The 13052-nt window shown below is 42.9% G+C and overlaps 1 protein-coding gene across 1 annotated transcript in view; it reads right to left on the minus strand.

Moving 5' to 3' along the window:
• PHACTR1 (phosphatase and actin regulator 1) overlaps positions 1–13052 on the minus strand; it is a 589651-nt gene that overhangs the window by 233454 nt on the left and 343145 nt on the right. The window contains exon 5 of the mRNA XM_019628839.1: positions 1037–1201. Within this exon, the coding sequence (XP_019484384.1) occupies positions 1037–1201 (165 nt within the window). The remainder of the gene's footprint in view (positions 1–1036; positions 1202–13052) is intronic.

Below are 13052 nucleotides of genomic sequence, written 5' to 3' on the forward strand. Positions count from 1 at the left end.
CTGTCCACTATGCTACGAACTGTATAATTATCTTTGTTATCACAAGGATGCTTCATTTCTATTCTCCTGTGTCTTCCTGCCATTCTTTTCATGAATAAATGAAAAGAATCATTTATTCAAGATCATTCCTCCATGAAATAACTTACTTATCTGTCAACAACTATATATAACTTATTTTCTGCTGTGTGTTGATTTTTACTGGAGCAGTGAAAATAAGGATGAAAAATAAGAAATGCATCGTGAATGCTAGAATGAAAGCATTCAATTATAGAAAAGATAAAATTCTAAGTTCAGATGTTTATAGATCATATAAAAGTGATGGTTCTTTAATGAAAAAAAACCAACAAAAACTGAGGCACAAGAAAACATGTATGATCTAAAAGCCAGTCTCAATCATATTTAAGAATTATTAGAGGGCCGGCCGAGTGGCACGTTGGTTAAGAGCTGGCTTGGGATGCCAGCTCTGAGCAGCAGGGCCCCGGTTCGGATCCCACATGAGGGCCAGCGACACTGCCCTCTACAGCTAAGATGGTGAACAACAGCTTGACCTGGAGCTAGGCTGCTCTGAGTCACCAGCGATGGCGTAGGCTGCAGCCCCTGCTGCAGCGGGCTGCCATAAGCTACCTTGTGTGGCTAGCAGCCAGTGTGAGCGGCCGGCAGCCGGTGTGAGCTGCCAAGAGCTGCCGTGAGCAGCCGTCCAGTGGCCAGCGACTGATCTGCCTCACCCAGGAAGAGCGCAATGATAATACCAACATGGGCCAGTGAAGCGACGTCCTCCACAATTAGACTGAAGAACAAAACGACAGCAACTTGTCTGTTCCCCTTCCCCCAATTCTCCAGTGCTGTTCCCTTCGCTCAATTCCCCAATAAAATCTTTAAAAAAAAAAAAAAAGAATTATTAGAGAAAAGAGCCATTCTAACATTTGATTTTTTTTCTTTGGTTCAGATAACCTACAGTAATTAAATCCTACTAATTAACATACAAAGTCAAAGTCAACAAAAGCCCAGTGAGAAATGAAGAAAAAAATAATCTTACCTGCAGATGTGTGTTTGAACTTTTCACTTTTCTTCTTCCTCCATTTCCAAGGCTTGAAAATCCTTCCCAGGTTGGCAAACTTACTTCTCCTCCGGATGGGTGGGGTATGGGTACCTGGGACGAGGGAGTCCGAACGCATCGCCGCCAGCCTCTCCACTTCCTCAGCTTGTTTTTTCCCCAAGAAAAAGGTGGAAATAAAGAGAGAGGAAAAAAAAGTGTTCAAATGGGGGCCTCACAGATGGCCAACATTTTCCATGGTTACAGATAACAGAAACCACATGACTGAAGTCCTATTTCTCTTTCTGCCTTTTGGAATGGCAGTCATACCAACGTGCCCTAAAGGCTGGGGACAGTCAGCCAAACCTTAGGGACTTGGAAGAACCCAACGAAATTTGCTCAGCCTTAACTTGGACTTGAGAAGGAGGACAAGGAGGGGGAGAAGAAGGAACAGAGCCCTCATGACACGTCAGAGACTCCCCCTCAGGCAGGGAGGGGATGTTAGTGTAACTACTGGCCAGCAATTTCTCAAATAAGACTTGGCAGATGCAATCACTATAACACCGTCTGCTGAGGAAAGAGGGAGAAAACATTTATCAACTGTCTATTCCAGTGCCAATGCCTCCACCACCCACGACCCTCGTTCCTACTACCCTGCTTTACCCGCACCCGCAGAAGCACTCGAATCTGTCGAGAAAGGGGATCCTAAGGTTTACCTTAGGTTTACTGACCGATTTTAGAATCACTCGCCCTTTATTGGATTTTAGAATTGCCTTAATTCCTCTTGGTCATTTTGTTTCTGGTGTTTTGCTTAATTAAAAAAAAAAAAGATTCTTAGACATTGAGAGCTGAGAGTGACTTTAGGGACCATCTAAACTAATGCCAATTACTTTACATTTGAGGACATTCAAACTCATAACACCTAGTGGGACCCCTTCCTTAAAGGCCAAAATCACTGTGTCCTCTTTTATCATGTGGAATAAAACGAACTCTTTTCCAACTTACATGAGAATTTGCCCAGCTCAGGGAGGTAAATATACCGTGACTTGAATTTTTAAGATAGGAATAATCAGAGAAAATCAAAGGGGTGAGAGGGACTCGTCTTTCCAGAAAGTCAAATTACATCTAGGGCCGTGGCTGACCCAAAACCACTCGGTTGGGCCTCTAACACCATCTTTCAGGAAAATCACATGGACTTTTGTAACACAGGCTGTCCTCGGAAGCTCGGTCTTACAGCCTGGTGGCGTGCCTGCTATCACCTGAAATGGCTTTTAACTCAACAAATATATATGGAACATTGACTGTGTGCCAGGCAGTGTGTTTGGGTGACAGACGATGACAGGTAGGTAAAGATTCCTGGCAGCACGACTGAAAGGAAGTAGATGGATTTGAGACATGTCTGGGAAGCAAAGTCCAGAGGACTTAGTGACGGATTGGGTGGCCTGAGGGGAGGGAGGCAGATTGTTCCTGATGCCCAGATTCATGTCAGTGAAGTAGCATCTTCACTAATGGAAACAGGGACCATGAGGGGAGGTACAGGTTTGCAGGTGAAAGCAGCAACAATTTGGATAGGTTGCATGGTGGTGGCAATTGAACCTTTAACTACATGGTTCAGTGCAGTGGTAACTCCTCCTCTCAATCATTATATTACTATGTTACCACTTAATAGTGTGCCAGACACTGTGATCATTTCTGGGGCAGGAATGCGACATGGTTGAGCACAGAGTCTAGAGGAAGAGACAAAGGGCTCAGTGTGCAAAATTGCCGAAACAGGAAACCACATAAGATTCAATGGAGGCAAAGAGGAGAGAGCGACTAATTCAGCTTTGCAGTGTTGGCGAAGACCCCAGGGACGTAATGTTTGGCTAGTTTTTGAAAGAGGAGAAACTGTCCTCTCCACATGAGGAAGAGGGAGAAGTGGATCCCTGGAAGGAGAACAGACCCAAAAGGAAAGAGGGGACTGAAAGAGCATGGCATTCTAGGAACTGCAAGAAACCCTGTGAACCGTGAGCGTCAGTTACGCTAGTAAGATGGAGAGGTGGTAGCTGGAGGGGTCTGGAGCCAGGTCATACAAGCTTTTGAAAGGTAATATTAGGCATTTGGGTTTCACCCTCTAAGTGGTAGAAAAAAGATGAGCATTTGAAAATGGAAATTGACATTATTAAGTTCAACAAATATGTATTCAGTGCTCACTATGTACCAGACGCTTAGGCTATGTCGTAAACAAAACAGATAAAAATACCAACTCATGGAGCTTACACTGGGAGGCAGGATGGGAAGCAGAATACACATGAAAACTAAGTAAACTGTAGCGTTTGCTAGAAGATATGTCCTTTGGAAGAAAAATAAAAGTTGAACATGGTAAAGGACACCAAGAGTGTCTAGGTTGGGGAGGGCTTCAGTGTTAATTAGCCTGATTGAGAAGTTACACCTTGAGGGCACAATTAGATTTATTTCTAGGACTATCACTGTAACAGCAATGGGAACCTGAACAGGAGTGTGAAGAAACAGGTGGCAGAGAGAGTAATAAGGAGGCGCCTGCAATAGTCATAGTGACTGGAAGCCCAGAAGGGGAGTGACAGAAGGGACAGAAAGATGATGGCATTCAGCCAGGTGGTAGAATCGACAGATCTTGGTAACTTTTTGGATAAACATGAGGGAGGACAAGGAAGCAAGAATGGCTGAAGTTTTTGCTTTTCATGACTGGGTAGGTAGTGCAGACTTCCAATTTTTAAAAGAACTTTGTAAAAGAAACAGAATAGGATGGTCGATCAATGACAAAGGCGTTGTAGCCAGATAACACAGTGTTTTGCAAAGTCTCTTTAAGGGTTTGGCTTTTACTGCTTAAGGTAACGGAGAACTACTGAAGGAAAACTTGCCAGGATGGGGATGGGAAGACTTGGTTTGGTCAGTCGGCTGAGCTACAAGAACCAGCAGAGAGTAAGGGATTGAAGATGTAGGAAAGAGGTAGAGAAGTATACGAAACAGGGTTTTTAGGGAGGAGAAAGGAGGTGGGATCAAAAGTACATACAGAAGTGTTCGTCAACGGAAGGTTTTATTCTGAGTTATTGGAAGTTTGAACTGGGGCCTCTGACCACAAATGGCAGAGATGAGATGTGGGCCCCAGGGAGATTAACCTAGCAGCAGTGGGTAAAATGGATTACTGGAGGCTGAGGGAAGAAAATAACCACCGAGGAGATTTTAAGTAAGTTTGGGTTGCAGGGTGACTGAGGAGAGTAGTTAAAAAAACAAACAAACAAACAACAATAACAGCAACAGCTACAAGGAGGCAAGAGAAGGAAGTCAAATGAAGCATGTAAACAGCCTCTGGAACAACGCTGGATTTGGGAATTGTTCTCATTAAAGGGTATCAGCTGCTTATATTGGTGCTTTTTCAACAATGCTCAGTAGCTGGGTAGCCACATAGGTAGTGACAACTGCGGGAAACTGTACCAGGAGGTATTGAGTCCAGGATAGAAGCCAAGTCAAGATAGTCTAGTGATTGGATTCCCAAAAAATGGCTTTCTTTCATATCCATCCCCTTTTTCTCATTTCTTACCTTCGTTATGTATAACCTTACTATTGCTTGTCTAGGTTTTGCAAGTCTCCCAACCTCCATTCCCAACCCCAGTGTCCTGCCTTCAAATCTCTATTTTGTACTGTTGCTGGATTGCTCTTCCAGAAGCCTGCTCATCTCAGAAACTTTCAACGGCTTCCCACAACTTATAGTACAAAGCTCTCATTTCCTGTCTTGGCCTTCAGGTACCTCCACTGGAGTGACCCGCCCAGAATCACCTTCTAGTACCTCTCTTAGCACACGCTGTGGCCACGATGCAATGCTCCTGCCACAGCAGCCTCATCCTGAGGTCTGTGGATCCCAACGGGCTTCCAGGGGCCATCAAAGCACTGGAATTAAGTGCAAAATTTTGTGTATATTTGGGTATCTGCATTTGGTTGGAAGAGTTCCCATCTTTCTTTTGTTTTTCTAGTCTAAGACACAAACGGTGAAAATTTTGAAGTATCCATGTTGAGGCTTCTTGGGTTAAGCAAACCTAAAACATCTTGAGCTAAAGGTTAAACATCATGTACTAAATCCAACCCCCCAATTATTTTTTTTAATCAAGATACAAGTTATTCAAGATGGATATCAAGTTCACTCTCATAGTTGGAACTCAGTAATGATTTGTTAACTAAGTAAATGAATGAAGGCATTTGATTCAGCTCATGAAAATTGGTATCACTATTTGTCTTTAAAAAAGTACACCACTAGGACCAAAAAACTTTCATAATCACATCTTTAAGAAATGAATAAAATTTATTCTGAAATAAGCACATTAAAATAATTATAAGAAATTAGGATTGCTTTTGAAAAACCTGGAGTGGCGAGAAGCTGACAGAGCATTATAAAAGCATAATTATAATGCCATAATTAAATGAATCCTTAATACATATACTCTTAAAATCAAGCTGTTTAGCTCTTAAGTTCCCTAGATAATATTGAGCAGACTGGATGATTTCACGTTTTAACTGATTTATATTTTCATCATCCACATTACACATCTGACGGCAGGGGCGAGGCTCTCAACCTGACTGCTTGGCTACCCGGTAAAATTGAAAGGCTTAAGAGCAAAGAGGCCAACTGTGAACACACACAGTTGAAGAAAAACAAAAGGAAACAAAACTGGGTTCAAAATAAAGTGGTTGCCGACTAACCGCAGGGACATAAAAGAGAACGGGATGGAGACAAGTGGGAGAGGAAGGGCGTACAGGCCAGACATGTTTATAAAAACAGACCATGAAAAGGCTGCTGTACCCAGGCCCAGTGCTCTCAGAGGTGGCGTCCCCATGCTGCTGAGAGAGGAGACAGCTGTCTGGAGAAAATGCTCACTGAGACATGAATCAGCTTGAATGTCAACTGCCAGGACTGAGGATGCTGAATCAAAAGGTAGTAAGCTGGCAGCTGAGTGACTTCTGAGAGCTGAGGGAGAAAGGGAGGCCTGGACCACAATAATCTCTGGGGTCTTTCCCTTACCCCGCTCCAAGAAAAGACTCTTCTAAGAGACTAGATAGTCTGGGCTCCCTTTCGTGACGTGACAGGGATTTGCTTTATCTGTAGGGTGAGAAATGGTTGGGAGATGATTTTTCTTTCCCTTTAGAGGAGGAGAGGAAATACTTCATTTATGCAATCATTTTACTTACCGAGAACCCAAGTAGCTGCGTCTGTGGGTGCTCTGAAGCTCACCCCTTGTTGTAGCCTGGGTTGCTCCTAATGGGCTCTTAGAGCATGCAAGGAGGGGAGGTGGGGCGGGCCAGGAACACTTCAAATGGCACCCTTACCATTACACAGGGGGTGCCAAAAAAATGTATACAGATTTTAAGAAAGGAAAAAACTATTAAAATTGTAATAATATATACCGATAACAAAAGATAAATACAAGTCACAGTTGACTTCTGCAGTTACAAGAGGTGCTCAAAGTGGTTGCCATCAGCGTTCAGACACTTTTGATTATGGCGAACTACTGCTTGAGCAACATTGACCCAAGTGTCCACTTGTATACATTTTTTTTGGCACCCCGGTATTTCTCATGGTTGCTTGGTTTTCAAAAGGTTTATCCAAAGAAAGCACCAACTTTGGTGTCTTGCTGGCCTAGAAAGTGTTAGTCATACACTGTTCCTCTGAGAAGGAAGCCACGGTGTCTGGGCTCTCTGATGTCTAGTCAACAACAGAGGCAGAACGGCCAGGACATCTGGGGCCCCGATTCTAGATCTTTCCATGTGTCAAGTGCTCCTAGGATTTTTAAAGGACCTGAAATGCTCACAGATTCGATACTGTAAAACCTTGGATTGCGAGTAACTTCGTTTGTGAGTGTTCCTCAAGATGAGCAAACATTTCTAGTACATTTTAACTTGGTAAACGTGCGATGTCTTGCAATACGAGTAGTTTGTTTCCGTAACGAATTATGCTCGCAAACCAAGGTATTACTGTATTTGCTTCTCAAACCAAAATGAACACAAAAATAGAATGCTTAGGTAGCAGGACTGGATAACATTCACTTTTCCTCCCAATTTCATCAGAAGGGGTTTTCACCACATTTCACCATCCTAGAATAGGGGCCAAAGATGGGGGTGGAGGTTGAGGTTACCTGTCAGTTCACTACACTGAGCTTCCCAAGGCCTCGGCCTCTCACCTTTCTGCAGCAAGCAGCATTACCTTTTCTTACAGCTGCAAAATGATGTCATACAGGTACCCAACCATTTAGAAAATTCTCAACAACTGTAGCTTTCCCCTTTTAAAAATGCACTTTCAGTTTTACAGAGATGCCTAATGGCAGGGAAATGAAAGAATGATTTGAATTTAAGCAAAAGAGGGCAGTATTTTCCCTTTTCACTCCACAAGTTACACCATGCTCTTATCGAGGTTAGATCTCTTTGAAGAGTTTCTGATCAGTCTGGGACTGAACTATTGGGTTGTCGGGAAAGTCATGGGTTTTTTTCCTATGTTTTTCATCGCAAAAATGCATCATGACTTTTCCAACAACCCAATATAATATCTACAAGGTGTGTTTAACCAAAACAAAAAAAGGGTGATACTTTGTATTCTATAATATAATTAGGGGCCTCTGCCTTGTCCCATGAGTTCAGGAGTGGGATGAAGAATGGGACAGGGGAGTGTAGGGGAGGAAGACGGGTATTAGAGGAGGTAGTCATGGGGACAAAGGGAGGCTCGTCTGCCTAGAAAACATTGACTGGGTGTGAGACCACATACAAGCCTATAAGGAACTGGGAGAAAAAATAAAACTGACCACGGAGCTATGCAAGGGTTCAGTGCCAACACAGACGTGATGCCTGGAAGCTGACTGGTGTTACTATTGCTGAGTCTGAGGACACGCAACGTTCTCACCTACCTTCTCACTCTGTCCTCTCCTGACCTTCACCACTCTTTGCTAGTCTTGCACCCTCTGCGTACCGCCCTCTTCTTCCTCATCCCTTAGCATTGACTCAAAGATGGATCCAATCTGTACATTAGAACTAATGTATGAATACTGATACTGGCCCAGCATAGTGTTAATGAGACTACAGCTGCATTTAACAAAGGGTTTATCCATCTTAATCCAACGTCTGCCTAACTTGAGTTTGCAGGCCCCAATGAGGAGGGGAGAGAGCTCTGGTGTCCCTCGGTTTTCTGGACACACAGGTGGCTGCCTTCTCTACCTGAGAACCGCCCGAGGAAATACCAATTACATGCCACACAAAGCCACCTTCACACTCCAGACACAACCATCGTATACCACCATGACGTTGAGTCTTGCCCACTGTACCTCTGGAAAGACACATATACATGTTTATTGAGACAGCTGTTAATGTTGTTGCTACAAGAAGGATATCCTTCAGGGTAGAAGAACAACAGTGGGTGTGACTGTACAACACCGTCCTGTGGGTTGGGACATGGCAGGAAAGAGAGTGAGGCCGCATATACCTAAGCCCACGCTCCTCAGCAGATTTGCTCAGGCACTTGGCCCACTTCCTCCTCTCTTTTCTGGCTCCAGATATTTCTGCCTGGTAGGAGGCGATTCTATCCACTGCCAGGAGCAGGTCCCAAAGAATGCTTTCCTAGGCTTGCCACTGCCTTTGGCACTATGAACAGGCTGGCACCTTGGCTAAAGGACATGAGGACACCATGCCAGCATGCAGTGGCAGGAAGAGAGAAGGGGAATTCATGGACCCATGGGACCAAAGATGGCCCAAGTCATATTTCTGCAATTGAAACCCAAGAGGAATACGAGAAGGCCCCTAAATCCTGTGCCCTAAGATGTACGGATTTTTAAAGAGAGCGAAGGGGGCAGCTCTACTGTTCTAGATCGTTGGCTACTGTAACAGAAAGAGGCGACATGACTCCCGTGGTCTATAGAACTCTGCATAATGTTAACAGGATTTCCGGTTTCCTCAGAACAGGAAGAGAGATGCTAAACAGGACGGCGCTTCCTTAGGCATTGACATTGATGACAACGATGACGGCAATAAAAATAAAAAAAAGTATTTTAATAACAGCTATCACTTTTTAGTCACTAAGTCTGTGCCAGGCACCGACCAAAGCACTTAAAGTATTACCTTATGTAACCCTCACATTAATCTTATGAGGGAGCAATTATTATCACCATTTTACATTTGGGAAAACTAAAGTGGAACTAATGAATAGAAAGGCATAATTTTTGGAAGAAGAGAAATGCATGCTATTTTCAAGAATACCTCTCACTCTGTGAAAGCCTGGCTTTTCAAATCTCCATATTACTGACTAAAGTAATAGGAGGGCTTTAAGGATGAGGGGAAGCAATGAGCTTCTTTTTGAAAAGGCCACAAAATAGATGCCAACTGATCCTACTCTAGCAAGAAAAAAAGGGGTGTTATCTGCCTTATCCTAAGGTATCATAAAATATATGCACACCTGCGTGTAGGTGCCCTGGAAGATAGCCACTCTAAGTAAGTAGGACCTGTGGACACTATGCTCTACTGTGCAGCCACACCACAGGCTACCATTAGGAACTCAGCGGGTACCAGTTGGGCCTGGAATAGGGTCCAATCCGCTTCACTTAGAAAATGCTATACATTATGTCTAGTGGGAAGTTATGTTAATTTTGAAACCAGGAGGATCGAATTCAGATCCAGAATCTACAGCTTAATAGTCGATGGTGGCTGAGTCCTTTTTGGCCTCTCTGCAGGTGGCATGGGCTTCTTCATTTTCCTTTGGAGAAGCACTCGTCTTCCACTCCAGTCTGGGTGGTTCTGGAGAGGGGGATCTCACGCTTGACTCCAGAGGTGGGCACATGACCCAGTGCAGGCCAACCAGAACCCTGCATTCTCCACCCTCCACCCCTAGCAATTCATTCAGGAATGAGCAATTGCGCCTGGTCAGGCAATGAGACTCAGTTCTGGGTTTTGTTGGGGCTATTGATAGACATGCTCTTCCAACGGGGGCTGTAGGTTAGACAGGCCCTATCTAAGCCTGGTCAAAGCAGGGATCATAAACTTAAAAACCTTCACTCAGACTTGGCTACTATTAAAAGAATGTCTAGATCACAACGGTAATTCATCTGCTTTGAGGGGAAACAACTCTAGTACGTCAAATACTTCATATTTTCTAAGCACTGTGCTGAGAGGCTATTTTTATATTCCATGACCACAGGAGTCAATGAACAAATAACATTGCTAATAGACCAGACAGGTGAGGGGAAAGTCTTATTTAAATTTAAATTTATCAGGGCTGGCCGAGTGGCTCAGTTGGTTAAGAGCTCGCTCAAGAGTTTGAGCTCTGAGCAACAGCGGTTCGAGTCCAGCCCGAGCTGAGTTGCCGCTGAGCTGCCAACAGGTGGCAGGATGGCTCAGCTAAAAAAAAAAAAATAATAATAATAATAATAATAATAATAATAAAATAAATAAAATGCAGCCACTGTCTAAATTCAATTAAGGGCCAGCCGAGTGGCTCAGTTGGTTAAGAGCTCGCTCAAGAGTTTGAGCTCTGAGCAACAGCAGTTCGATGCCCGGCCTGAGCTGAGCTGCCGCTAAGCTACCAATAGGTAGCAGGATGGCTCAGCTAAAAATAAATAAATAAATAAATAAATAAATAAATAAATAAATAAATTTAAATTTATCCAGGTCTGTGTTGTTACATTTATTGAGATAACAGATGTTATCAGCCAAGTTCTTTCTGAGGTATCAAATACAAAGTTACTGTTTCATCTCCCAGACATGTAACCTTCAACCACAAAAGCATGTAATGACTATAAAAACTTACAAAATATTCTATCATTCGTTTAATCCATAGACTACTTTTGTGTGGGGAATGGAACTTGTTCATTTAAATTGTAAAGACCTCCCAAGTTTTGTGTTAATCCAAAGCAACAATCTTTAAATAATATGGGTTCTTTGTTCATCTTAAAAATCTCAGACCGTAAGGTCTGATTCTCTTGGGGTAAATAAATAGCGCCTCTCACAGATTCAAATCAAACTTCAACAAAACCTGGTTTCTCCTGCAGGGGTCAGCAAACTCTATAAAGCCAAATTGTATCTACTTTGGGCTTTACGGGCCATTTGGCTCTGTTGCAAATACTCCTCTGCTGGTGCAGCATGAAAGCAGCCATAGACAAATATACATGAATGGACAAGGCTATGTTCAATAAAGTTTTATTTACAGAAACAAGCAGCCAACCCTGGGACCGTACTTTGACAACTCTTGTCCTACAGCATGGAGCTGCTGGAAAACTTTCTGTCACCCTGAGGGGAGAGCACGCCGGGGAATTGAGCCATTAGAGAAGGAAATAAAAGCTGAGGGAGGGATGGCTCAGGTAAGACACTAAGACTTCATTGCATCATTTGGGCCCCTGAATCCAGCCCTGCCCGAAATCATGCTAACACTGAAGATTTTCTTTATAAGAACCAATAAATTCTCTTCTTTTGCTTAAGCTAAAAGCGGGTTGGGTTCTCTCTCACTTGAAACCAAAAGCGTTCTAACAAATCCACTGGGTGACGTTAAGGAAGTCCCATTAGCCTGCTCTCCTATAAAATAGGGATAATATTGACTTGAAAGGATTAACACATATTTACTAAAAGCACGCTGTTGGAGCATAGAACAGGAGTTCAATAAAAGTTATCTAAAAATGAAATGTCTCCTCTGGTACCTGACCAACAGGGCTGCTCTAGGGATGATGTTCCTTACCACTCTACCACTGGGACGTCCCTTAGGGATTACAGGAATGTTAAAATTCTGGAGGCTCTGAACTGAGCCAAGGCCATCCAGGCTGGTGGATCTCACAGTTTAGTGTGTGTAAGAATCAACTAAAGTATCCGTTAAAAATTTTGATCCCTGATCTCTATCTTAGATCTGCTGAACCAGGAATGTGAATGTGTAATAAACAACCCATGTAATTTTAATGGGAGCATTCTGAGAATCGCTCTCTGAGAAACATACCACAGCATTCCTACAAAAACCTAGAATCCTACTCCCTTCTCCCCAACTAAACTCATAGCCTCTGGGAGGTTGGCTAAGGAGTAAGATCCTTAGTATAAAAATTGTCATGCTGCAGTGGTGTAGGCCAACCCTAAAACCGTTAACTCACTGGAAATTCTTTAAAGATGGCTACTGTTCATATAGTACTTTATTCTTTCCCAGTGTTTTACATCTATTTCCTCATTAGATCTTCATAACATCCCCATTATGTAGGCAGGGTATCAAATTTCCTGTATTTCCCTATAATTATGATTAACATACTATTTTCTCAAAGAATCACATCAAAATGTAGCCTTTTTAAGGCTCTGAGAAGGTCTGCAATAAACCCTGTAAACTCTGTTTTAATCCTGCATTTCCGAAACTTAATTTAGTCACAAATACATAGGTAGATATTTCCTTGTGGGACACCTTTGAGGTCTCATAATAGACTAGTGCTCTGTGAAACACAATTTGCAAAATGCCATGGTAGGGTCTTTTTTGTCCCCTTCTATGGATGCAGGAAATTAGACAGAGAGGTCAAGTGATTTGTCCAGAATGTGCCAACTTACACAGGGAGTTAAAGTGGCCCAGGGCTCCTGAGTCTAGAGATTGGTCAATCATACTTCCTATATTGTGAGTGGCTTGAGAATGGTCAAGGCCAGGCAGTGTAGGTTTTTTGATTCAACTCTTTTTCAGTCTTTCCCTCCATAATACTCTCAAGGTTAATATACTCCTCAGCAGTTTTCCTCCCATGCACTCATTCCAAGATCTCACAATAATAGCCATACAGTTACCTACTGAACATAGGATGATAGAGAACCGATGAAACCTCACATTCCGCTGAAGAATCATTTCCTTTGAATCTCAGATATCTCATTTTCTTTCTCAGATTACATTACACAAGTTCCTTATTTACCTCCCATGAGTTCACAGACCAGGTTTTCGGTGCCAATTGTCATTTCTGTAGTGACTATGTGAAATCTAAAGAGTACTGGAAAATAATTTTTTTAGCCAGAATGTTGGTCCTTGCTAAAACAT

The sequence above is a fragment of the Hipposideros armiger genome, unplaced genomic scaffold (genome assembly GCF_001890085.2).
Source record: "Hipposideros armiger isolate ML-2016 unplaced genomic scaffold, ASM189008v1 scaffold_812, whole genome shotgun sequence".
NCBI classification, from domain to species: Eukaryota; Metazoa; Chordata; class Mammalia; order Chiroptera; family Hipposideridae; genus Hipposideros; species Hipposideros armiger.